Source organism: Pelophylax lessonae (genome assembly GCF_965119305.1).
Source record: "Pelophylax lessonae genome assembly, chromosome: 3".
NCBI lineage: Eukaryota > Metazoa > Chordata > Amphibia > Anura > Ranidae > Pelophylax > Pelophylax lessonae.
The window spans coordinates 449,142,554-449,170,183 of NC_138770.1; the positions used below are offsets into that span (position 1 = coordinate 449,142,554).

The 27,630-nt window shown below is 41.3% G+C and overlaps 1 protein-coding gene across 1 annotated transcript in view; it reads right to left on the reverse strand.

Moving 5' to 3' along the window:
- The window catches only part of EZR (ezrin), a 144,591-nt gene extending 117,867 nt beyond the window's left edge, over positions 1–26,724 (reverse strand). The window contains exon 1 of the mRNA XM_082249572.1: positions 26,569–26,724. Coding sequence (XP_082105698.1) covers positions 26,569–26,580 — 12 coding nt within the window. The 5' untranslated portion in view covers positions 26,581–26,724. The remainder of the gene's footprint in view (positions 1–26,568) is intronic.
- Between the last annotated feature and the right edge of the window lie 906 nt (positions 26,725–27,630).

Below are 27,630 nucleotides of genomic sequence, written 5' to 3' on the forward strand. Positions count from 1 at the left end.
GAAGTGATCAAATACCACCAGAAGAAAGCTCTATTTGTGGGGAAAAAAGGACATCAATTATTTGGGTACAGCATCGCACAACCACGTAATTGTCAGTTAAATTAACTCAGTGCCGAATCGCAAAAAATGGCCTGGTTATTAAGGGGGGGTAAAACCTTACGGTCTTTAAGTGGTTAACTCAGGGGTAGACAGCCTTTTGAACCTGGTGCGCCATGATAAGTTTGTAAGAATATAAGAAACAGGGCTGTCATTGCCTGACAGCCCCACCACAATATCGACAACCACAATACCTCCAAACGTAGAATCTGAGAAAGAGGGACGCCTCAGAGACATCAGGACATGTGAGGCACTATGAGTGCTGCGGCGAAAAGTAGGCACAGTAGCTGTTAGATCATGGTAGGTGTGTTTTGACAAGACCAGTTATTATCAATGAGCAGTGATTCCATCTGCCTGATAACTGTTAATGTTTCAAGCGGAAATTCAATCTGAATAAAAACCTTACCCCATTGCATTCCTCCCTCCTACACAGTGCAGAAAGCCTGAATTTTGTGTGGGTTTGTTTATTTCCTTTATTTCCCACTTAAACCTGCCCCTTCCGTCATTCTTGCTTAGGCGACTCCACTCCTGAAGCATTCTTGGATATGTGTCACACATAGGTTTCAGCTTCCAAACATTGCTGGAGGAGAGATGACCTGTGGCTGGTGAAGGCTGGACACGGTGGCCAGCTGCCTGAACCTGGTGGAGAAAGATGGCTTCCAATTACTCCAGTAAGGAAGATGGTGGAGTAGGACTCTGCATGTAGCATTGAAGCAGTGGAGAAGGATAATACTAGATTTGCAGTTTCCGGTGAATATGCTATTTTGGGATAAAGCAATAAATGTGACATTTACCAAACATTCTTGCCAGAATTATCTTCTTGGTGCATGTGGTAGAATACAGTGACTGGTTCATCAGCAGTGAATCTTTGTTGAATGTCACATTTTGTTCTTTATAAATATGCCCTGTGTATTACATTCCCTAAATGGGGACACAGATAGGAAAAAATAACTGTCAGGATTTTAAACCCCTCACTACTCTATGCAAAGTTTATACACTGCTCAAAGGAACACTTTTTAATAAGAGCACAGCATCAAGTCAATTAAACTCCTGGGATATTGATCTGGTCAGTTAAGTAGCAAAAGGGGGTTGTTAATCAGTTCCAGGTGATTTGGTGTTATTGAAATTAACAACAGGTACACTAGATGGGCAACAATGAGACGACCTCCAAACAAAGGTGGAGGAAACTGACAGTTTTTTTCCCTACTCATCTCTTCTGACTGTTTTTTTACTAGTTATGCATTTGGCTAGGGTTAGTGTCACTACTGGTAGCATGAGGTGATACCTGGACCCTATAGAGTTTGAACAGGCAGTCCAAAACCTCCAAGATGGCGCATCAATATGTGCCATTGCCAGAAGGTTTGCTGTGTCTCCCAGCACAGTATTAGGAGAATGGAGGAGTTTTCAGGAGACATATAGTTACTCTAGGAGAGCTGGACAGGGCCATAGAAGGTCCTTAACCCATTAGCAGGACCGGTATCTGCTCCTTTGTGCAAGGAGGAACAGGATGAGCACTGCTAGAGCCCTACAAAATGACCTCCAGTATGCCACTGGTGTGAATGTCTCTGACCAAACAATCAGAAACAGACTTCATGAGGGTGGCCTAAGAGCCCGGAGTCCTCTAATGGGCCCTGTGCTCACTGCCTGGCAACACGGAGCTTGATTGGCATTTGCAATTGAACACCAGAATTGGCAGGTCCACCACTGGCGCTCTGTGCTTTTCACAGATGAGAGCAGGTTCACCCTGAGCACATGTAACAGACTTGAAAGGGTCTGGAGAAGCCGCGGAGAATGTTATGCTGCCAAAATCATTCAGCATGATCGGTTTGGTGGTGGGTCTGGGGAGGCATATCCATGGAAGAATGCACAGACCTCTACAGGCTAGACAATGGCACCCTGATTGCCATTAGGTATCAGGATGAAATCCTTGGGCCCATTGTCAGACCCTACGCTGGTGCAGTGGGTCCTGGGTTCCTCCTGTTGCATGATAATTCCTGGCCTTATGCAGCCATTTACTGAAGTTTGAAGGAATTGATACCATTGAATGGCCCCTACACACTTGCCTAACCTAAATCCAATAGAACACCTCTGGGACATATTTTTTTGGTCCATTCGACGCTGCCAGGTTGCACCAGTCTGTACAGGAGCTCAGTGATGCCCTGGTCTAGATCTGAGAGGACACCATCCGTCAGGTATGCATACAAGCACTTAGGGGACATACAAACTACTGAGTACCATTTTGAGTTGCTGCAATGAAATTTTAGCAAAATGAACTAGCCTGCTGCATCATTTTTTTACTTTGATTTTCAGGGTGTTCTTGAATTCAGCGTGGCATCCTTTTGTTCCGAATACATTACCCAGTCCATATCAGTATAGATATCCAGCATGATATTTTTACCCATTGAGATCTAAAGTGTTTTCAAACTGTTCCTTTAATTTTTTTGAGCAGTGTACTTTCTAGGTATTCTATTAGATATACGTTAATATGGAACTTTGTTCTGTGGATTGAGTGAATGTCAGATAGCCGCACTTTTTTACCCACTCTAGTGCACAGATGTACCTATTCGTGTAACCCAATTGTTTATGACTGCACACACCCCGTGTCTAGCATTATTACAGGAGAGCAATAGTGACAAGCCAATGACAATTCCTGGTAATGGCCTTGGAGGCCAACTGGGATCACCTCTTTCTAATACAAAAAAAATCACTAATACAACAGTGTAGCCACAGAGTTAAACTATCTCAACCTGATCCTATACATTAGGTGACCGTCACACCATCCAGTCAATTTTCAAATCTAAATTAGGTGACAATCTCATGTGTAAAGTAGCAACCGGCACTATTCTTAGGAGGAAGATGCCTGGACATATGTTAAACCTTTTCTAATCTTCAGTGAAGCCTACAGGATGGGAATAATGGGTTCCCTGGTCAAGACGCCACAGCTGTTATGTCTACAGATCAGAGCCAAGAAGAGCTAAGGAAGAGACCCAACTGAAAAATGCAACTTAATCAATTAAGGACCAAGCCTATTACTGACACATGTTGCTTACAAGTTAAAATCAGTATTTGTTGCTAGAAAATTACCTAGGACCCCCAAACATTATATATATTTTTAAAGCAAAGACTCTGGAGAATAAAATGGTGGTCGCTTAAACAGGAAAGTTAGCCCAATTTTTTTTGTATATTGTGAAAGATGATATCACGCTTAGTAAACAGATACCTAACATGTTACGGTTTAAGATTGTGCTATGGTACATAGTCAAAGTTTTTAAAAATTTTAACGGTTACCAGTTTAGTTACAGAGGAGGTCTTTTGCTATAATTATTGCTTTCGCTCTGGCTATCACGGCGATACCTCACATTTGTGATTTAAACACCATTTACATTTGCGGGCGTGACTTTCTTATTTTTGGTATGCGAGATAACGGCAACAGGGGAGCTTTAAAAATTATTTTTTTTCCTATTTATTTTATTTTTTAACACTGTTTTTAAAAAAATAAAAATAAAACTGATCACTTTTATTGCTGTTACAAGGAATGTAAACATCCCTTGAGACAGGATTAGACAGTGACTTTATGGAGGGATCTAAAAGACCCCAGACCCCTCCATTGCACTTAAAAGTATTCAAAATGCTGAAATCTGCATTTTTGAATACTGACACTTTTTTTAAATTGGCGCCTTTAGCAGCTGAGTAAACCGGAAGTGACGTAGTGCCATTGCTTCCGGGTTACATGATCAGAGACCCGATCGAAGCCGAATCCAGGTTCGTTCAGGATTCTAACCAGCCGGCGTAGGTGCGAACATGGGACATGGGACCCCAGCAGAGCGGCGGAAGGGACGTCCCTCCCTCTCGCTGGGATAACGGCCAAGCGACTACTCAGCCGCATCGGTTGTTATCTCCAGAAAGCCAACCGCCGACTCTAAAAAATGGTACCAGGGTGATGCCTCTGGCTGCAGGCATCACCCCGGTACAACCACTTCTTCAAGCCGACGCATGGGTACGTCGGTTTGCGGGAAGTGGTTAAGCCTAGTAGACACAGACCGAATGCCGGTTTCAATAAAAACCGTCCGACAATCGGGCCTGCTATTAGACCGACAGTCTGACAAAAGCCAGCCATGGCTTCTGTCGGATGAGCATGTTGTAAAACTATTTCCCAATCAGCGCTCTCAGCCAACAGTGTTCCGGCGCGGGGGGGGGGGGGGTTTCGTACCCCTGTCAGAACACAATAGTTCAGTGGGGGAGATTGCTGTACTAACATCGGATAGAAGTGACCTGAACCATCAGGTGTGATAGTGTGTACTAGGCTTAAGGCCTCATGCACACTGGACGCGATTAAAGGTGCCTAGCGTCAACGCTAGGCTCATTTAGAACTTGAGCGTTAACTCATTTCAATGCCCAGAATACATTATTTATTCTGGCCAATGAAATAAATTACTACCCAAGCTCTTGATGCCTGTAAACATGCCTAAATACTTGTAACAGCATTGGACAGTTTTATAAGCGTCAGGCGTTTTTTTTTTTGCCAAACCGCTGCTGGCTTCTAAGAGACTTAAAAAATACATCCTGTGTGCATAAGGCCTAAAGCTGACTTTCGAAAAGATCTTCATAAGAATTTGGAGCTGATATAAAGCAAGTACATAAGGTTAGATCTAGATTATGTGCTTATATTGTGCCTAGAGATCAGCTTAAATTCTGCATGCTTAGAATTGCATAGAATTATGAATTTATGATCAAACTCCTATAACATCTGCTATATAATATGTACATTAAATATTTATACTAGCTGTCCCTCTTTGGTTCGTCTTAACAAAAGAAAATATAACTATAATGTATTTTCAGTTGGCGCTAAACATTTGAGTTATTGTTATATCGCTTTACATAATGCTTGATGTAATACTACAGTATGCATTCTGTACCATATTTTTTTCATTTTGAATTCAGGAAATGTATGTTTTTTGTAGGCTAGCTGGTAAGTGTGCTGGGAAATGTTTTTTTGTAATGTGCAAAGCCCTTCCATGCATACCTTACTGCAAAGGCTAATTATAAATTGGGGTGGTTGTCATTTTTGTACAGTTTGTTCACTGAATTTGGTGTGTGGACACATTGGACGCCTTCAGCTGCCATTGTGCTCTTGCTGGGCTTTTAATGTGTCCCTGGGGTATGGGCTTCCTCCAGGCATACCTGCCATTAATGTATCCACTGCTACATATGCTTTAACTTAGAGACTCTCAAATATAAGAGTTAGGACCGCACTGTACAGAGAAGCCTTGGTGAGGCACTGCGGCTTCCACATATACTGTATTTGCAAATATATGTGCAAATAACCCTTCTGTTTTTAACATAAATTATTCAACGGGGTCAATTTTGTTTTTTGGATGGGGCTTTTTTGCAGGCTAGATAATACCTGTGCTGGGAAAAAAAATAGTGTAGACAGATGTTGCAAAAGAGTACTATTTCACAAATTCTTTATAAATATGCCTCTTAACTGTATTTTTTTAGCTCTCTAGGTTAGTTGTTTTAAACTGAGATCTACAAGCTTGTGTCAGGTAGTTTATACTATTATTTGAATGGGAAAGTCCTATAATTTGAATTCCAGAGAGAGCTGAGCGGTGTTTCTATGGGTTAAGCAAACCTTCTACTATTTTAGTAATCAACACCAAATTCTCATCCATACAGAGGGCTCATTTTCCAGTTAGCTAGACATTAAGTTATAGGAAGAGTAAGGTCCTGTTTTGTCTATCTCATTGCAGTGGTATAACACACCAAGCAAGGCGCCATTCATTTTGTATATGCATCCACAGAGCTCATCTACAGTGTACCATAGCACACAACAATCAGCTACTATCTTCAGCATGTTCAGTTAGGCTTTGAAAATGAAAAATAGAATCTAATTGGTTTCAGATTTTGATCCATCTGTGGGCAGGCTGGTTGATTTGAGATTGGTTACTATGCACAGCTTCACCAGATTCTGTATGCAACAGTTTTAGCAAATGTCCCCCATTGCCAATAATGGGACTGAACCCCTAGACCACATGTGTCAAACACAAGGCCCGCAGGCAGAATCCGGCCCTCCAGGCCATTTCATGTGGCCCTCGCACCTCTCCTGCAGCTGCAGGAGAGCTCAAGCCCCTGTACTTTTTGCTTTCCTGCAATGCCTACAGCTTCTTCCCAGCAGCTGCACAAGATAGGGGGGGGGGGGGGTTCACTGTGATGTAAGGAAGGGTGAAGGACTCAACTTCTGATGGTGGTGAGGCTCTTAACATCTTATGTAAGGGTAGGGGATTCTCTGGACATCTAGTCTTACAGATACAACCGGCCCTTTTGAGGGCAATCATAATGCTGATGCGGCCCGCGATTAAATTGAGTTCGACACCCCTGCCCTAGACCAATGCCACAGAGTCACAGTTCTCTTCATTAAGCCACCATGCCAACATAGGCTGGAGAAACTTGGGTCCAATACAGAAGTTTATTATGAGAATCCACAATAGTCATACATCTTAATTCTTGAATTTCTCCCAAAAAGTTCTAATTACATCCTAAGATCTTGTCCGTCAACGAAAATTCATTATAACCACCAGTGCTCATATTTGTTTATACCCAGCATTACCAGATGGAGATTTCAGTCAGCAGTGTAAAATATGGTAAATAAAAGTTTGTCTCATGTAGACCATGTTTTACTAACACTATTACAAGCACCATTTATAAATACAATGCAGTTAAATAATATCAGCATTAAATGAATACATTATTTATATCCAACATACCACAGGCTAATCTAACAAAGCACAATAGAGATAGAAATATATTGTCCACTAATCATACAGAGCTCAACACAGTGCTTTTAAATCAGATTACAAGTGTCCATACAGTTTAGGGGCCACATACCCCGTTTCTTGTATAAAAGTCAACATTTAAGCCAAAATTATTCATTTCCTGAGGCTAATCAGACTCATGGGGTAAGTGGTAATATAATTTACACAACCATTCATTTGGTAGATGTTCAGATCTTCTAAAATTGTATTTTTCATCTTCAAGTAAAAGCAGGCTGAGGAAAGATACATGCTGCAAAAGGCCTGAATTGTTACTATATTACTATATTGTATTTCTATAATATGCTCCACATGAAAGACAAGCGCTTGTAATCTATGGGAACACCACTGGAAAGCTAACACCTCTTTATTTTATTTATTTTTATTTAATATAGAAATTTATCATTTAACAAAAGTAAAAAAACAACAATAAAAACCTTTGACTCTGAATTACCTCACTCCCTAGCAAACATGACTATTAACTGTCATCTTCAAGTACCAGATGTGTCCTCTTGAAGGCAATTAAGCTTCTATTATGTTTCTATTTTGTTTTTGTTGATGGAACATAATGCAGGTGACCAGGGACAGCTTTTATTCCTTGCTGGGTATATTCAGAATTCTGTACAATATTCAAAGACAATGCTATTTGTACAACCCCAATTCAAAAAAAAAAAAAAAGGTGTGTAAAACCTGCATAAAAATAAAATGCAATAATTTCAGTCTCATAAATCCATTATTTATTCAAAATAGAAAATAAACAAATCAATTGTTTAAAATGAGAAAATGTACCATTCTATGAAAAAAAATCAGGTAATTTTAAAATTGATGGCAGCAACATGTTTCAAAAAAGTTGGGACAGGGACATAAAAAGCTGGCAAAGTACAACCCCAATTCCAAAAAAGTTAGTATAGGGCCTGTTCATCACGGTGTGGCATTCCCTCTTCTTTAACCTGTTACCGACCACCTGCCCCAGTTAGCGGGGAAGCCGATGCAGCAGGCAGGCGGCTCCGATTGTCGCACGACACCCGCGATCGTTCCCCACTGAGAGAGAAGAGGGGTCAGCTGTTGTAAACACAGTGGGCCGTTCTTCTCCCTGTAATGATCATAGAGCCCATGTGATCCATCTATATAGGATCACATGTCTCTATGGTCATTTCAGAAGCCACGCCCCCCCCCCACAGTTAGAATCACTCCTCTAGGCTCACATTTAACCCCTTGATATACACACACACACATATATATATATATATATATATATATATATATATATATATATATATATATATATATATATATATATATATATATAATGTTTGGGGGTTCTAAGTAATTTTGCAGCAAAAAATACTGACACAAATTGTTAGACACATCTTTTTCAAATTTGTAAACCTCTGCCCATCCTTACTTCTGGGACACTCTGACTCTTTAAGATGTCCTTTTTCCCCCTGCATTATTGGGAGTAAAGAATGCCCCATCATTGGTATTGGCGAGAGGAATATTTCCCCACTGTTGGTATTAGGGGAAGAAACAGCACCCTGTTGTTGAGCTCTAAAAGGCAAGAAAAGGGCCACATCCCCCCCCCCCCCGACTGCAGTTTGAAGACCACTGCTCTGGAACACTCTGCCCCAATCTCTCCAGCTATGTTCTACTTTATCTGCCTTTAGGTGATCCTCAGAAACTCCTTGTAGAAGTCTATACCTAAAACTGAATTTTTACTTTCTTCATCAATTCAACCCCTTACATAGTTACATAGTTAGTGAGGTTGAAAAAAGACACAAGTCCATCCAGTTCAACCCATGATGCGTGTGTGTTTGCTTTTAACCGTACATTGTGTACCCCTGTATGTTGTGGTCTTTAAGGTGTACATCTAATAGTTTTTTGAAACTATCTATGCTCCCCGCTGATACGACTGCTTGTGGAAGAGAATTCCACATCCTTACCGCTCTTACAGTGAAGAACCCCTTACGCACTTTAAGGTTAAACCGCCTTTCCTCAAGTTTTAGTGAGTGGCCACGTGTCTTATTGTATTCCCTTTCTCTGAATAGTTTGTTCCTTATGCTAGGGTCGCCAGTACAGTATTTGTACATTGATATCATATCCCCCCTCAATCGTCTCTTCTCCAGAGAGAATAGGTTCAGTGCTTGTAGTCTTTCCTCATAGCCGATGTCCTCCATTCCCCTAATTATTTTTGTTGCCCTCCTCTGGACTTTCTCCAGTTCCAGCACATCCTTCCTGCGGACCGGTGCCCAGAACTGGACAGCATACTCCAGATGTGGCCGGACCAGAGTCTTGTAGAGCGGGAGAATAATCTCTTTATTTCTGGAGTGAATCCCCCTTTTTATACATCCCAGTATTCTGTTGGCTTTGCTTGCGGCGGCTTGGCATTGCATGCCACTGCCAAGCCTGTTGTCTACCAGTACCCCCAAGTCCTTTTCCATCCTAGACTCACCCAGAGGTTCACCCCCTAGTGAATAGCTTGCTTTCTGGTTTCTGGCACCCAAGTGCATTACTTTACATTTTTCTACATTAAACCTCATCTGCCATGTGGTTGCCCACCCCGTTATTTTGTTCAGGTCTGCTTGCAAGATTTCCACATCCTGCATAGAAGATATTGGCATGCCTAATTTAGTATCATCTGCAAATACTGAGATTGTACTAGATATCCCCTCCTCTAGATCATTTATGAATAAATTAAACAGGATTGGTCCCAGGACAGAACCCTGGGGGACCCCACTTTCCACACCCGCCCAATCCGAGTACTCCCCATTAATCACCACCCTCTGGACTCTCCCCTGGAGCCAGGTCTCTATCCAGGTACTCACCTTATGATCCATACCTACCTTCCTTAGTTTGTACAGTAAGCGTTTGTGAGGAACGGTGTCAAAGGCCTTTGCGAAGTCCAGATACACCACATCCACAGGCTTACCTTTATCTAGGTGGCAGCTCACTTCATCGTAGAAGGTTAACAGATTGGTTTGGCACGAACGATTTTTCATGAATCCATGCTGATTTCTACTTATAATACCATTTTCATTACTAAAGTCTTGTATGTGGTCCCTTATCATCCCCTCCAAAATTTTGCAGACTACTGATGTTAGGCTGACCGGCCTATAGTTACCCGGGATATATCTCGGCCCCTTTTTAAATATTGGTACCACGTTGGCTTTTTTCCAATCAGCTGGCACCATACCCGTCTGTAAACTATCCTTAAAGATCAAGAATAATGGTCTGGCAATCACCTGGCTGAGCTCATTAAGAACCCTCGGGTGCAAGCCATCCGGTCCCGGGGATTTATTTATGTTAAGTTTCTCTAGTTTAGCTCTAAGTCTATCCTCTGTTAGCCATGGCGGCACTTCCTGAGGTGTATTATTTAGTTCGGCCTTACAAGCGGGTTTCGTGTAGCCCCCCGATTCCTTTGTGAAGACTGAAGAAAAGAAATTATTTAACACTTCCGCCTTTTCTCTGTCCTCAGTGGCCATTTTTCCTTTATCATCTTTTATGGGGCCAATGTGCTCTGGCCTGGCTTTCTTACTGTTTATATACTTAAAGAACTTCTTGGGGTTCTTTTTGCTCTCCTCCGCTATATGTCTCTCGTGTTCTATTTTAGCCGCCCTGATTTCATCTTTACATTTCTTATTACACTCTTTGTAGTGCTTAAATGCTGCCAATGACCCCTCAGTCTTGTATTTTTTGAAGGCCTTTTCTTTAGCTCTAATATACATTTTAATGTTGGAGTTTAGCCACCCAGGGTTTAGTTTTGCTCTTTTAAATTTATTTCCCTGTGGAATGCACTGGCCCACTCCCTTGTTAAGTATGCTCTTGAAGCACTCCCATTTTTCCTCCGTGTTCTTTGTTCCCAGGGTTCTATCCCATTTGATATTTTCTAGCAGCGAGCGCAGTTTAGGGAAATTGGCTCTTGTGAAATTCAGCGTCCTTATATTACCCTTGTGTTTCCTATTACTGTAATTAATACTGAAACCAATTGACCTATGGTCACTGTTCCCTAAGTTGTCCCGTATTTCTATATCCGTGATCAGGTCTGTATTGTTGGTAATCAGTAGGTCAAGTACCGCATTGCTTCTTGTCGGTGCATTCACCATCTGACCCATGAAATTGTCCTGCAAAACATTTAGGAACTGCCGAGCCTTGGCTGAGTGTGCGGTTCCTTCTGCCCAGTCTATATCTGGATAATTAAAGTCCCCCATTATAATGACATTTCCCATCCTTGCTGCCAATCCTATCTGTAACATGAGGTCCGCCTCACCCTCCTCCCTCTGGTAGGGGGGCCTATAGCATACGCCCAATATTACCTTCCCCGCCGTGCCTTCCCTTTGAAGCTCTACCCATAGGGATTCTGCCTCGTCCATAGCTCCATTATTAATATCATCCCTCATATTTACCTGTATACTGTTCTTAATATACAAACATACCCCTCCCCCTTTTTTACTTTCTCTATCTCTGCGATAAAGGGAATACCCCTGAATGGACGCCATCCAGTCATGAGAGCTGTCAAACCAAGTCTCAGTTATCCCCACAAAATCTAAGTCCTCCTCAAATATCAGCAGCTCCAGCTCTCCCATCTTGTTGGCCAGGCTTCTGGCATTGGTATACAAACCTCGTAATTTTGATCGGTTATATTTATCCTCTTTTGATGTTTTTAGGCTGCTCTCTTGATTTTTCCCCGTACCCACCCTGGGTATAGGAGCTCCGCACACCCTATCGCTAATGCCCCAATTTCTGCCCTCTGAAACTTGCTTTCCACTGGGTAATTCTACATCTGTACCCTCCCCCCCATTCCCTAGTTTAAAAGCCCCTCTAACTTTTCGGCCATCCTCGCACCCAGTACGGCTGCACCCACCCCATTTAGGTGCAATCCGTCCCTACCAAAGAGCCGGTGACCGACTGAGAAGTCGGCCCAGTTCTCCAGGAACCCGAAACCCTCCTTACTACACCAGCTCCTCAGCCACTCGTTAACTTCCCTAATCTCCCGCTGCCTCTCTGGTGTGGCTCGAGGTACAGGTAGTATTTCGGAAAATATTACCTTGGAGGTCCTAGTCCTCAACTTAGCGCCTAAGTCCCTGAAATCGTTTAGGACTCTCCGTCTTCCTCTGCCTATGTCATTGGTACCCACGTGTACCATGCCAGCTGGGTCTTCCCCAGCCCCACCCAATAATCTGTCCACCCGATCTGCTTTTGTATCATGTTCCTCTCCTGTTTGAGCTGACCATACACTAGAGCTGCGTGATTATTGGTTAAAAAATTGCAATATCGATTAACCCCCTTCACGATCTTAAAACAGCATGTCCTCAGTTTTTACAGAGCTGTTCTCTGCTCACTCTTAGAGCCGGTGTTCCGTGAGAATTACCTACCCGTGAGAAAAACCTACCCTCATCACTTCCGGGTGCACAGCACTGTATGTAATTCGGCGTTTACATTAAAACAGCTGTGCTGCAATACGAATGATCTCCACTCCTGTCCCTGTCACTTCCCTCATCTCGGCTAGTAAATAAAAAAACGGCGGCGGGTGTATGAGAACATAAATCACGGAGCCGAGACCCGCTTTTATATTTACTAGCCAAGATCAGGGGAGCGACAAGGACAGGAGCGGAGATGACTTATATTGCAGCACACTTGTTTTAATGTAAGCGTGGCGTGGGTAGGTTTTTTTCACGGACACCGTGATAATTTCCTACTAGTGCCCATGTGCACTAGTCAGGTCCTCAGCTCTTTCATTAGGTATCCGGGGCTGTGAGCATGCGCAGTGCTGCGCTGCTCAGCTGTTCCTGGCCGGAAGTGACGAGGGTAGGTAATTCTCACGTTACACCGGTTCACATTTGTGCGGATGCGGAGATCGCATGTAATTCGGAGCACACTGCTCCTAAATTACATGCGATCTCATGTGCGGTGCGAATTTCAGCCATACACTTTGTATGGCTGAGTTCGCACTGCATCCGCACCAAACACGCACATGAGGCATTTTTTTATTCGCAAAAGAATCGGACCGCATAGTTGTTCACACTAGTGCGATCCGATTCTGTGCGAACTTGCAGATCGCACTGCGATATGCGATCACAACTGGGGGTGTCGTTACCCCCTGCGTATCGCATATGGCAGTGTGAACTGCCAGAGGTGCGGATGCGATGCGGGATCACGCTGCATATTCACAGCGTTCCCGCATCGCACAAATGTGAACCGAGCCTTAGCTGTCAAAATAAAAGAGCCCAAGCAAATGTTTATTGACATTGTTAAGGCTGCTAAATAACTATAAACACAATGCTTTACAATGTATCATTTCCTTTTCTTTAGATCAGAGGAATGAACTTCTGTCTGTAAGTGAGGGGGGCAGTTTAACCTCTTAAAGACTAAGCCTTTTTCTGACACTTGTTGCTTACTAGTTAAAATCAGTATTTTTTGCTAGAAAATTACTTAGAACCCCCAAACATTTTTTTTTTTTTTTTTTTTTTTTAGCATAGACCCTAGAGAATAAAATAGCGATCATTGCAATCTTTTATGTCACCCTGTATTTGCGCAGAAGTCTTTCAAATGCAGTTTTTTGGGGAAAAAAATATACTTTAAAAAAAAAAAAACTAAAAAGTAAAATTAGCCCAATTTTTTTATAATATAATGTAAAAGATGATGTTACGCCGAGAATCCTGATCTTTATTCTAAGCAAAAAAATTGTGATTCTCATTTTGTCCAGAATCGAGCAGCTCTACCATTCACTGTAAGATTTTTGTCATTTAGCTCTGCTGGATAAATGAGAGAAATCTATCAATTTCCCCATCCATGATAAATAACATGGATGAAGGGATCTTCATTGTTGGCTATTGTATTCTGATTGACTGCACCCACAGCTGTCAAAATACCCGCACAGCATCAGCATCTGATTGGATGCAGCTGCTGTTCCTAAAATTTTCCACCTGACTCCTTCAATTTTCAGGTCAAAGGATGTTGGGCATGAGAGTATCCACAGGGCCAACCAGGGCTCAAATCTCTAGCTGATTCATCAGGAACTGGCTAACAATCTGTCTGTGTATGGCCAGCTTTAGATTGTAAGTGTTCACAAGCAGGGAGCCCATAAACCCTCTTGACTTGTATTGTAACTATACTCTGTATCTCTATTTTGTAAACTGTTGACACTATATAAATCCTGTATATTAATAATGTAGTGTGAATTACAAAAGTGGCTGAATTTTACTTATTTCCTTTGGACAGTAAGCTTGTAAGCATGTTTTAAATGTATATTTATTTACCTATTTGCCTGGAGTTACATAAACCACCATCACAACAGACATCATTTCAACTAACAGCATCAAACCTAAAGCCCCGTACACAAGTACCGAATGTCGGCCAAACGATCGGCCGTCTTTTGTCCGGTGCTGTCCTGTCGGCTGAAAACTGCAAAAGACTGCACATGAATTTTGTCGGCCAACAACAGCCGACTGCAGAAGTGATGTCATGCGATGGTTAACTTTCCGTGTGTTTTTTCTTTTCTGAGCATGCCCGGTCTTGCTAATCGGCTGTTTGTCGGCCGAATTCTGTACTGACTGGCGAACAATCGGCCGTTCTGGTGACGGCCAACAAAAATTTTAATGCCTGCACACCCGATTCTGTTCGGCTGAAAATGCGCTGTCGGAAGCATCATACTAACAAGCCTACAATCGGCCGATCGGTCGTCGGCCGAATATTTACGGCCGACAATCGCTACGTGTGTACGGGGCTTTAGGTAGAACTATAAGCAATTTTGCCTAGAGTAAGGGAGGATTATAACCCTGTCAGATTTCTTTTCGTCATCTGTGGGGAGATTTCCCTTCACTTCCTTTTTTATAGCCAAACAGGAAGTGGGTGGAAATCCCTGTAAATTAGGGAATTCCTAGGGGACACCAGAACTAGTGTCCCAATTGGAAGATTTACCCTCTATTACTTTTCTGGGGACAACCCAAAGTTTAGGATTTTCTTTTATTTTCACTTTCAATGATAATGGTAAACGGGACAAATAGCGAGAGTGGATCTCCTTAACAGGGGCACAGACAGTAATAAGAACTCACAAGCATTCTAACTCCACTCCACTAAAAAAAGTTTTGTCTTTAGCTATACTTTAATGCTGCATTCACATGGAAGATTTAGCAGCTGCTTAGCCACCATTGATTTGGGGAGCAGGTACTGAGCTGCCAGACATCTTCAAAATTTAACCCAGCCTCTGGTAATATATTTCAGAATAAACAAAGATTTAACGCATACTAGGAATTTTCATTCGTTCATTGAAAAGATGTTTATAAAATAGTGATTATCTGTCATACTGGGCATAAGGAATATATGAGTATACTGTACAGTGTACTAAAACGAAACCCTAGTACACACGGACCAAATGTCGCGCGTCATTGGCTGGTTCAATAGAAACCAACCGTCATTCAGCCCATGTGTACAGAAGCCAGTCTGACAGAAGCAGGGTTCGACCAATGACTGAGAGCGCTGACCAGAGTGTTCTATCGGGGGTCAGAACACAAAAGCTCAGCGGGGAGATCGCTGTACTAACAACGGATTGTTAGTACAACAGCTCTGACCTAAGCTGTCAGGGTTTCTTTTTTACAAGAATAAACTTGTAGTGTGTATGAGGTTTAAGCAAGACAAATCTATACTTAGAAATTAAAAGCAAATAAAATTAGATGCCTTCCTTAAGAAATGCCAGTTGCCATATGGGAGTCCTGCTCATATCCACCTATCTGTCAGCACATGGCCACAGGCTTCACTAAGATGCAACTTCAAAAAAGAAAAAAAGCTTGTACACAACCTTTTCAAAACATCAGTGAATAATTGATAATTACTGATAAAAAAAACACCTAACTGTAACAACAGGTCCCCAAAGGGGGCCTTGACAAGTCTTCACAAAGTACTCAATCATAAGCCCACAATATGTCTGTGTGCACCTTCATTAAGCTTCTAGAGTGCTCTTTGATCCTCAAAGTCATGGAGCTTACTATGAAAATCTTGACTTCATACTCTGAGCGGTAAAACAAGCAAGGCTTAGCACATGGCACTGTGGGCTGCTTGAGGCAAGGCACGCCCCAACCTTCAGATTTGAGCAGGTTGTGGCCTTTGCTAACTAAGTAGGGTCTCCAGGGTGTTCTGCAAATCAACTGAATAAATATATCGGCAAATTTTGGTACCTGGTTTTCTTTCATATACTTAGGTTCTATAGGTGTACTAGCCTAGTTTAAAGTGCATCTCAGTTTTGGATATAGTGGGAAAGAATTAGAAGTTTTGCCAGGTTTTAGTGCTATCTGCTATTAGCAGTATGGTTGCCCTCAAAGGGCCATTTATATCTAGGGTGCGCTACAAACCGAGTGCAGGGTTCAGGAGTACGCTGTGTAAAGAATGCAGTTCCAGGGTTGCCCTATAGACAGAGTTCAGAGATGTGTTGTGTACAGAATATAGGGCTTAGAGATGCACTATGGCCAGTGTGCAACCCTACCCCCCCAAGCTTCCTCGCATCTATCTCTCTTACCTTGTCGGCTCTACTAACTCCCTGTGTAGATGGGTCGCTCTGTCTCATTTGCAGGAAGATCATTCTCTCTCAGATTTTGGAGATCTGTCCCTGCCGTGAGTACATGCAGGATCTGTTAGTTCCTGGATGCACTGAGAGCAAAGCAGTCCATTGTAAGCACAGAAGGATACTGTGTTCACAAGTGACAGTGCGGAGCGGGAGCAGAGGGTGAGAACCAGAGGTGGCGGAATGGAGTTCCAACACAAAACTGTGTGGGGGGGGGCCACATGACAAGGCCTGGTGGGTCAGATTCAGCCCACAGGCCTTGTGTTTGACATATGGTATGTGCTTTGGAGAAATTCACTTTCTCTCTGGTCGAAAGGTGCTCCTCAGGACAGGAAGTAGGAGGAGCTCTCTACAACATAAACACAGACAACAGAAAAAAATGTTTTTTTTTTATTTTAAAAAGTTAAAGCGCAGTTTGGCCTCAAATACCTTTTTTAACTAAAAATACCCCTATAATACTAATCCATCGCCCTTTACAGAACCGCTATTCTCATACTTACGAGGTGTACAGTATTGGATTTTAGTCAAAATCTTACTTTTAAAAACACTGTCTGGGCGTGGCCATCTTGGATGTGGGCATCTGAAGCCGCAGTGTAATCTGCTGTGTCCTTCTTCCTGATTCCAGGGAGTGTTCTGGGAGTTCTTCCTGATTCCAGGGAGTGTTCTGGGAGTTCTTCCTGATTCCAGCCTCCTGGGAGTGATGACAAACAGCTCCCAGGATGCAATGCAAAGGCGGAAGTGATGCCGGTGGCCGTGGCCACAGAAGGGGGAGAAGGAGGAAGTACAATCAAAAATGCCCTGAAAATTAAGGGACCCCCGAAAAAAATTGAAAATGCCCAATTGTTGATCAGCATAGCGAGCACTCCAGGAATCACTAAAGTTGCTTTTTATTGTATGTATTCGTTCTGAAGATTTTCCCTCCCTTCCTATCTGAAAAAATGTTGTACCCAAAACAGAAGACAGAAAACCTGACAGGGGTTCTTACCTTTCCCAAATTCTATCCAAAACTAAAAAGAGTTTTGGGTATGGATACACTTTAAAGAGTAAAGCCCCGTACACACGTACCGAATGTCGGCCGAACGATCGGCCGTCTTTTGTCCGGTGCTGTCCTGTCGGTTGAAAAGTGCTAAAGACTGCACACAAATTTTGTCGGCCAACAACAGCCGACTGCAGAAGTGATGCCATGTGATGGTTAACTTTCCATGTGTTTTTTCTTCTCTGAGCATGCCCAGTCTTGCTCATCTGCTGTTAGTTGGCCGAATTCTGTACTGACTGGCGAACAATCGGCCGTTCTGGTGACGGCCAACAAAAATTTAATAGCCTGCACACCCGATTCTGTTCGGCCGAAAAGTCGCAGTCGGTTGTCGGAAGCATCATACTAACAAGCCGACAATCGGCCGATCGTTCGGCGGCCGAATATATTTTATATTTAATATTAATATTTAATCGCTACGTGTGTACGGGCCTTTAGTTGCCTTTTTTAGGCCATAAAAAAAAAATATCTTGTATTTCAGAATGCCCAGCACATTACATGGCACTCATTGGCTGTTAAAATAGTTGCTTCAGTCCCCCTCCATAAATGTAGGCAGTGAACTGCCCATCCGAAACCTCCTCCCCTCCAGGATGGAACGGACATTAGCTTTATGCCCCCAGTGGTCACTCTGGCTACTTCAAACACTATGCATGCACAATGCTTTCTCTCAGTCGCTCTCAGTGGCTGAACTCAGCTACTGTTGATACATCAACACCGGGAGCGCACTGTTTGAAGTAGCCAGAGAAGCCGCTGGGGACATACTGCTACTGTCTGGCCCATCCTGCCAGAGTGAGGGTCAGTTGGTAAGCAGTATTTTTAGACAGGGTGTGCATGGCCTACAAGTATGGATGGGGATATGAGCAACTACCTATACAGAGGAGGAGAGCTATGTAATATGCTGGGGATACTAGAATGCATGGGGGATTTTTTTTTTTTTTCGAGGAATTTGGGAAAATGGCCATTAATTGTGAATTAACCATTTAAGTAGAAGTTTACTCTTTGTTTTAAAGTGTAACTGTACTTTCAATGCTGTACTGTACTTTTTAATCCTCCAGTCCCCCTCGCCTGTCTAATACTCACCAGTCTCTGATCCGCCAAGATCTCCTTTCAGTCGTGTGGAGAGATTTTGAACTCTCAATAGGACTGAATGGGGCATATGGTGTTCACACACAGGCCAATAAAGAAGATTCTAACAAGAAGTGTATGTGCACTTTAAATAATTCTGATTTCGATTTTGTTCCCTGTAACACCATAAATTATGCTATACAAATTCTGTTATAGACACACTGGGGGAAGGGTTACTGAAACTGGTGCACAGAGAATCTGTGAATAGTAACCAATCAGCTCCTAAGTTTTACTGTCAAAGCTTTATTGAACAAGATGAAGTTAGAAGCTGATACTCTGTGCAGCGGTTTTAGTAAATCCCCTTAACTATCAGTATCAGTATATATTTTCCATAAAAGCATAATTGCAATAAAATATAAATACTAAGAATGAAGGGTAATGTTATATACCTTACCATTTTCTAATCAGCTCAGAAGAAACATGCAGTGTATGTCTATAGGTGCTAAATGCATTCTCCATGCACATAAGCAGAGCCTTACTGACATTTAGCATATCATTTGTATGTTTATACAAGATTAAGCGGCAGCACTAGAACATGAATTTTTTTCTAGTCTTGTGACTAGAATGTAATTACAGGATTGTGTCATTGTCTAAAAGCCTTTAGTTATTTGAACAAACAACAAATTCCCCATTGGTCAGCATGCAATCGTAATTCTTTTTTTGATGACAGGTGCATTGTGTGAGCTTTCAAACCCTGATAACATTCAGGCCACTGTTTAAAAGCTATTGTTGGGAAAATGAGTTACACCTCAGCATTGATTGTATGTGAGTGATGTCCTCAAAAGCATGTACGCATGTAAACACCCTAATAAAATGTCTACAGTATTCTATTACAACCTGCCATATATAATTTCTTATAGCTGACATCAGCATGTAGATTGCTGCATTTACATTTGCATAATTAAAGGGTCAATCAACCCCAATCTGATATTTATGTTAGGTTCCCTGGTCTGCATGCCTGCAATGACCTTTAGGAGGTGTCCCTATTCGGTTGCGAATATTTTTTTTTCTTTTTAATTAAGGGGAATGAAATAGGGGATGCCAGAAAAAATGCAAAGATGGGGGGGGGGGGCACCAAAATCTCCAGGAGAACGGTCAGAATTGGTGTAGGTGTTAGAGTATCCAAGTCATGTAAGAAGCCAGATACTGATTCTGTCCATCAACATCTAGCTATAACTTAAATATGATTTTTTGGTGGATTGAACTTTGAGGCATTTTTGTTTTTCAATAAGACAGATCAAAAATATATCTTTCAAATCAATCCTAAGTGTCCTTTTGATGTTCTGTTGTACATTGGGATGGAAACGGGTGGGGGACCGTGCCTCTTCTCCCTCAGCACAGCTTGCTCCCATGTGGGGTGCTGAGGGGGGGGGGGGGGGGCCGGGACTCTGCTAGGGTGCACCCGATCCCCGTCATTCGTACTCTTTTTTTTTGACATTACCATCTGTGAAGACAATGTGTTTCTAATTTGTTCGTTCATGAGTTGGTCTTGGATGTGGGTTTAACTGCATATTAATGCGATCGCTCTTCTATGCAGCACTGTTATCTCATTTTTATTGTTATTTTATTTTTTTGCTTTGCTTTCTTACTTTGTTTTATATTGTTATGTTTTGTAATGCAAAATACCTAATAAAGATTATTGAAACTAAAAAAAAAATATATATATATATATTTTTCAGAATGTTGAAAGAGTGATCTGCCAGTATACAATACATAAACTAATTATCTAATGCAATCAAGTTTGGGCAGAATTCTCAGTGCTCATCTCACCTATTTCCTACTTTACACATCTAAGCATGCACAATTTCATGGTCAACAGACTAATGTTGACTGCAGTAAATTATTCTCTTTGTACTCTATTTGCATATCCAAATACTCATTTTCCTCTACTAAAAGGGAGGAGTTCTTGAAATACACTAAAGTAAACTTAGAATGCAATGGTTCACAATGACCTCAGGCAACACAAATTGTCACCGCAGTCAAAGCAGGCCATACATGGATCGAAATTTGGTTCAGCAGTGACCGGCTGAATTTCAATCCATATATGGGCATCTTGGTTATACACAAGTTGATCTTTCAATCGACTTGTGTACAACCAGCCTGTAGGGTTTTTACCAAATGATCAGTGAGCGCCTCCGGCTCCTGCAAAATGGACTTATTTAAACGATACACTGATTTACTAAGAGTAGAAAAGGTGTAGTTTTCCTAATGAATAAAGTGAACCTGTGTCTGCTTCTATGATCGAATCATGTGTCAGGCAAATTCTGTTTTTTTTTTTTTTCAATATCCCCCCAAAAGCCAAAGCTTCACACTATTCAATAAGCTAAGCAAAAAGTCACTTTCCTAAGGTAACATTCAGTACTAATTATAGTTATTTATCACATTATTTGCATACTTGCCATTGCAATATTTTGTTATTAAATTGCAAAGTATTTCTGAAGTAGTACTAGTGTTAAAGCCTTCCATTTTTTATTACAAATGCATTTGTATGGACCAGCTGAACAGAGGACAATAAATGCTTACTAAGGCTCCATTCACACCTGGGCGTTTTTGAGCGTTTTTCTGCTCTAAGGATCAGCTCATAAAACGCCCAACAAGACAAATCCTATTCATTTCAATGGCCCCTGTTCACATCTGAGCGTTTTGACATTTTAAGCAAAACGCCCAACGCTCAAAAAAGTACGAGCTTCTTTTTGGGCAGATTTCAGGCGTTTTTTTTTTTTTTTTTCCATTGGTCACTAGTCAATCTAAAAACACCTGCACAAAAACGCCTGTAAAACGACTGCAAAACGCCCATAAAAACGCCTGAAAAACGCCTGAAGCAAAAACGCACAGGTGTGAATGGAGCCTTAAAGAAAAACCCTAAAACACTTTGAATTTGTTATCTTTACCATCACAGTCTCTGCGTTCTTGTCTGCTACTCCGCCAAACTTCCAGTTGGGGAGCGAGCAATCACTTCATATAAATGCCCCTCCTTGGTACTACATGTCTCAAAATTCCAATCGCTACCCTGGGTACCGCATATGCATGCCCCATTGTCCCTGACTGCCCGTGCATGTAGTGTAATAGCATCAGCTTACTCTCTCCCACACAAAAGGGTGGCTATATGTGACTACGTGGGGTGGCAATCTTTGCTATTGCCTCAACAAAGAAAAGGGAAGGGGCAGTAGTTTGGAGAGGAGGCAGCATGCAAGGTAAGTACTGAGGCAAGCTGCTAGAACTGGTTTATTAATACTTTAATGCAGGGGTGTACCTAGTTACTCCCTTGGGTTCAACGATAACAGATGTGGCTTTGAGTGCACTTGTGGCGGTCTATTGTGCACTGATATGGGTTCTTCACCATCCTATGCACTTCCATTTTTTTGTTATTAGATAATTTGTCTTCTTGCGATCACATTGTTCATTCAATAACTCAATCACAGTTGTTTTGCCCTTCAGGATGCCTAAAGAATGATTTTTTCGCAAGCCAACCCTCCCTTGAACTCTGCCCTGGGGGGTTTCAGGGATCTGGATCTAAAGTCTCCGGTCGCAGGATTGTCTTTCATCCATTAGCAATGCCATAAATTCCCTGAAGAAGACCATGTCTGTATTGGGTCGAAACGCGTTTGGGCACAAGCTCTGGGCAGCATTACTATGCCAATTGAGTATACTTGCTCTAATCTTAACTGTTGTTATTTTGGATGGATTATGTTTTTAAATCTTGTAACCAGAGCTCATATTTTTTAATCCTGTGTGGAACAACTTTTTAATGAATTGTTTAATAAAATAATATATTTTTACAATACTGTCGATTGCACAATTACTTGCTGCTAAAAAAAAAAAACCTGGGGGAACTATTCCAAATTTTCAGGGTTTCCTACCAATTCCTTGGCTTCTTCCTGAGCCACATTGGAAGAAGAGGAATTGTTTTGGGCCACACACAAAATACACTAAGGCTCGGTTCACACTGCCACGACTTGGGATCCGACTTGTGAGAGCCCAAGTCGCGTGACATGTAAAATCCCATGTTCGTCAATGAAAGCTGTCCTAATTAACACTACTGGAGTCGCTCCCAATTCAGAAAAGGTTCCTGTACTACTTCAAGGAGACTTCTATGCGACTTTTATTTTCTTCTATTCTATACTTTTATCAAAGTAATACTCAAGTCGCCTGGCAAAGTCGAACTGCAAGTCACACGACTTTCAGGTCGCGGCAGAGTGAACCGAGCCTAACAATAAGGATAGCTGATGAGCAAAAAAAGTCAGACAGATCACAAAATAACTATCACTAAAATAGACAATGTACCCATCTGAGTATGAAAACTTATTTTTGGTAATATTTGTTATAATAAAAATAAAAGAGGGCAACATAAAACTAGTGCAATATTTGACACTGTTGTTAATCAACTACCCCATCAATATCTGGTTCAGTGGATGTAGTAGCAATTCTCAATGAATTCTTAAAGTGTTCATCAGATATTTTGGTTCTAATTTTGCACTTCCTGTGCATCATCCTTGAAAATAGTTGCTAAAAAACATAGGTGCTACCGAAAACAGAGGACATGACTAAGGTGCAATTGCAAGTAAGAGATTTTTCTTTAGGAAGATAAAACTTATAAAAGTCCAGTAAAGTGACAATGTCAATTTTTTTTTTCAACCACATGTTTGCAAAGCATTAACACATTTTTGCAGAAAAAAATAAAAAATCCAACATATTTAGGTAACCTAACAATTTTATTTTGGGCGGCAATCATAGGCATCTTGGACCACAGGTTGGACAGCCCTGCTTTAAAGGTTCATGTACATAGAGCTTTTATGGGCATAATTTATGCCTAGTGTAATTTCCCGGTGTTTTGTGCATTGGTATTTACCTGTGCATCTAATGTAATTTGAGAATACAGAACTATCACTACATTGGACATGCATGCACAGATCAATGACGATGTAAAGAACCATCAACCTTTACAACAGCCCAGCCATATACAGCCTGGAATATAGCTGAATGCGGAGCTCCCCAGTCACTGGAAAGCACCAGAAAATTACACTAAGCATAATATGCCTATAAAAGCCCTGTGTGCATGAACTCTAATATATCCATGTATTTGTCCATATTTCTGCCTATATTGAATGTATAACAGCCCCCTACGTAATATAATATTCTGAGAAATCAGGAAGCAAAAAAATGTGCCACAAAAGTTCTATTACAATGTGAGAGGAAAGTCACTTCCCTCTGTAAATCATTGCACACCGGACTGTAGAGGACAAATACCAAGTCACACAATCTGAACCTGGGAAATTGAGCTCCACATACCATGGACACAAGGAAAAGTAAGTGACATTTCAGTTTTGCGGGCATCTGATGAATGGACTATGGCACTCCTGAGACATTCATCTGATCATTTTGTTCACCTATTGCTGGTAATAAATACTTAGTGGGTCCTTTGGCTGCATGAGAGTCTCCCAGCTTTTTTTCTTACTGCCCTGAGTTTGTAAGGTCACGTAAAAATTAACCCAGAACATTTACTGGTTACATCCACTATTCTAAAGAGGATTGTTGTCTCAGTCTAACTGAGTTATTCAGTAACATAACTGCAAAGAAGAGTGGAGTGGGGTAATCAATATCAGTCACTCAGAAATCAGCTTTTATCTGCTAAGGCCACAATCTTTATTGTTCCACACAGGGGAAAGCTGTACTGAGACAATACAGAGGATTCCAGTACTAGGCTCTACTACTGAAAAATGCCAGTTAACTGGCTGTCAAGCGGATCCATTTGCCTTATTTGCCTTAAGTGTATCACTAGGCAAACCTATTTTTTTTTGTACTGAATGGTGTGGGGTAGGGTTAGACCCGCTGTCAAGTTTTTTTATTGCTGTCTGTGTTGGGTGAATTTACCCCTCTATTTGTACTGGTGTGCAGTTCCCAGTTCCAATCTTTTTCTGTACATAGGCAAACAGCTTACAAACATTCAACAGTCCTCTTATGGATATGAGCACGGGGGGGGGGGGTGCAGGACCTACTTTACGGTATATCATGATTTGAAAAGATGCAGAATGCAAACTTGAACCAGTGCTTCACTTTGGTAGAAAATAGAGTGAATGGAGTTGAGCAGGTGTACAGCATATTCATTAATCCATGTGTACCAAAACAAAGTGAGGAGAAACCCAAAATTATAAAATTGATCCCAGATTAAAGGGAAAAAGGGAAATCCTCTGAAGAACACACCTGCTCTGGGGATGTGTACATTTCTCTTATTCAGACCAAATGAGGAAAATCAAGAGATTCCTCTATCTGTGCTTAATAGCGTGAGTGAAGGAATGTGCATTTCTGGCAATTGTATTCAGACAGCCGCAGCTCCTGTGGCTGTTTTGATTACCTGAACAGTGACTGCATCTGAAAGGATGTAGTCAATATTTAGGTGGCAATTCTTCACCTGGCTCAGTCAGATTCTGAATCAACTTTTGTCGAGCCTGGTAGTTCTGACAGGGTCAGCCACAGCTTGAATTTCAACTGAAATGTATGCCTAGCATTAAAGGGGAGTTCCTCTCACTTTGAGAGATTTCCTATAACTTGGTTCTCTAGGACAGGAAGTGAAGGGAAATTTCCCTAGCGGTATGTAAACAGCATAAAATAAACTGGTGGGGTTTATCCCTCCCTACTCTATCCAAAATGTAAAAAAAAGTTTTGGCTATACATATACTTTAATACTTTCTGAGACATTAACCTGTAGATCAGGAGTTATGACATCACTCTGACTACCTGACCTGCACACCTGTTCTATTCCAGTGACTCAGAAAATAATGAAGCTAGAGACAGGATAGGAAATAGTATTGGAAGGCAACTTCAAACACAAAATTCCAAGCAAAATGAAAACTTCTGCTTGGTTAGCATTAAGATGATAAAATAATACAAATAATAAAGGAAAAACCTTTATTAAGTTGGCAAAGCGGAACGTTGCCAACTTAATAACAAAATAATGTTCTTTAGCAAGGAACAGAATTCCACATTAATATTTATGCAATCAAAATTAGTGTACTGTAAATTGCCTCCAGCATTGTTCCTGCTTCTTCTTGCCAGAGGTTGCCATTTTGCTGAAGCCCAGAACCCCTGAGCAGCAGTAAATCTTTAGGCTGTCAGCAGACTGGCCTCTACATTTACAGCACAGTGCCAAAAAAAAAAGGCAAGGTTGAGAAAGTGTATTACTGGATTTTAAACAGTATGGGTACTTATTTTTAATGTTTTACATTACTATTATTACCACTACAGGTACTTATACATCACTTTTACATATATTATACATTCACATCAGTCCCTGTCCTCAAGGAGCTTACAATCTAAGGCCCCTAACTTACATTCATGCATACTAGGGACAATTTAAACAGGAGCCAATTACTCTATCAACATGTCTTTGGAGTGTGAGAGGAATCCGGAGTACCCAGAGGAACCCCTCGCAGGCACAGGGAGAATACAAACATAGCTATACCTGCAAAAGGGGCCAGCCTGAAGTGATCTAGCAGGACTTTATTTTCTGACTAAAGTTACACTTTAATGTAACAGCAACAATGTGCACTTTATTAGATTGTCCAATGTATGCACACTTCATTCACTGACAAAAATGACAATGTATCACTGTCCTATGACATGAATCTAGCTACATGTGGTTCAAAATTAAGCAATGCAATACCATCAAATCACTGCTTCCCACTATAATCCCCATCCATCAGGGGATGTCAGCAGGACATAACCTGTGAAGTCAATCAAACATCTTCAACCTATATTACAACATGATATTTGAAGCTAATTCCTGATTGGTCTGAATATCTCAGTATACAATTGTAAATGAAAATCTCTGTTCTTAGGAGTGCGGTCATTTTTGTGCCTATCCACAGCCGATTCCAGATTTTACCTATATAATGATTTATTCATACATTAGATTAGATTACTTTTGAGCTCTATTAAGTTAACAAAATAATTCTTACCGGTTTTGGCATGATTGGTTCTTTCTGAAGTTGTCCGCCAAAGAAAAAATGATGTAATTTCCAGGCTCGGTACTAAAGCAGATCCTAAAATAGAAAAGTATTACCATGAATATATTGTATAGCACATGGAGCTAAGCTGCTTGGAAAACATCCTACGATCTTGAGTAAGATGTGTGAATCATAACTCCAGCTAGAAGTTTCAAGTAGCAATGAAGAAAAAGGCCTCACCCTTCGGAAGAAAGTCCAATTACAACCTTAAAAAGGTCATTTAAACCACACCCTTCAATCTAAACATATTCGGTACATTGCTGCATATAAACCCTCTAGACCTGCACTCTGTATAGAGCAGAAATCACATAATAAACCTATTAATGTCTATCTTTATATATTATTGGATAGTTTTTAACTTTCTATCTCTGCTTTAAAACGTATATTAGGTACAGTATAAACATGTGACGGCTTTGTTGCTCACCAAAACCCAAAAAACAAACATTGTTGCATATGCATATGTTACATTGCGATGACAGGCAAACAACCTACAGTATAGGCATCACCAGTTAACTTCCTGCAGATGAGAGGAATCTATAACATCATATATGATGACAGGTAGAAGGACCGACCGGCTAGCACAATATCTGAGCATGACGTGTTAAGCAAAAATGTAAAACATTTACTTTACTGTAAATCATAGGGATTTAATTGCTGTTCCTGGTACAATATTATGCAGTAAGTTTGTAGTTTAAGTGAAACTCTTTAATGGCTAACTTAAATCCAAGCTTTAACGATGCCTAGGATCCCCTTATAAAACCTGATGCAGGGATCTATAACTAGCCACAGCGTGGATAGAGGAATCTCTATTGCTGAGTGCCAACCAGGGCCGGTGCTAGACTATTTTGCGCCCTAGGCAAGACCAGCTACTTGCGCCCCCCCCAAAAAAAACTGTACATATTGCCCCCTTTCCTACACATAATGCCCCCTTTAACCCTATACTCCCCTTCCTGTATACACTGCCCTCTTGAATCCTACACCCCCCTTCCTATACACACTGCCCCCTTTAACCCT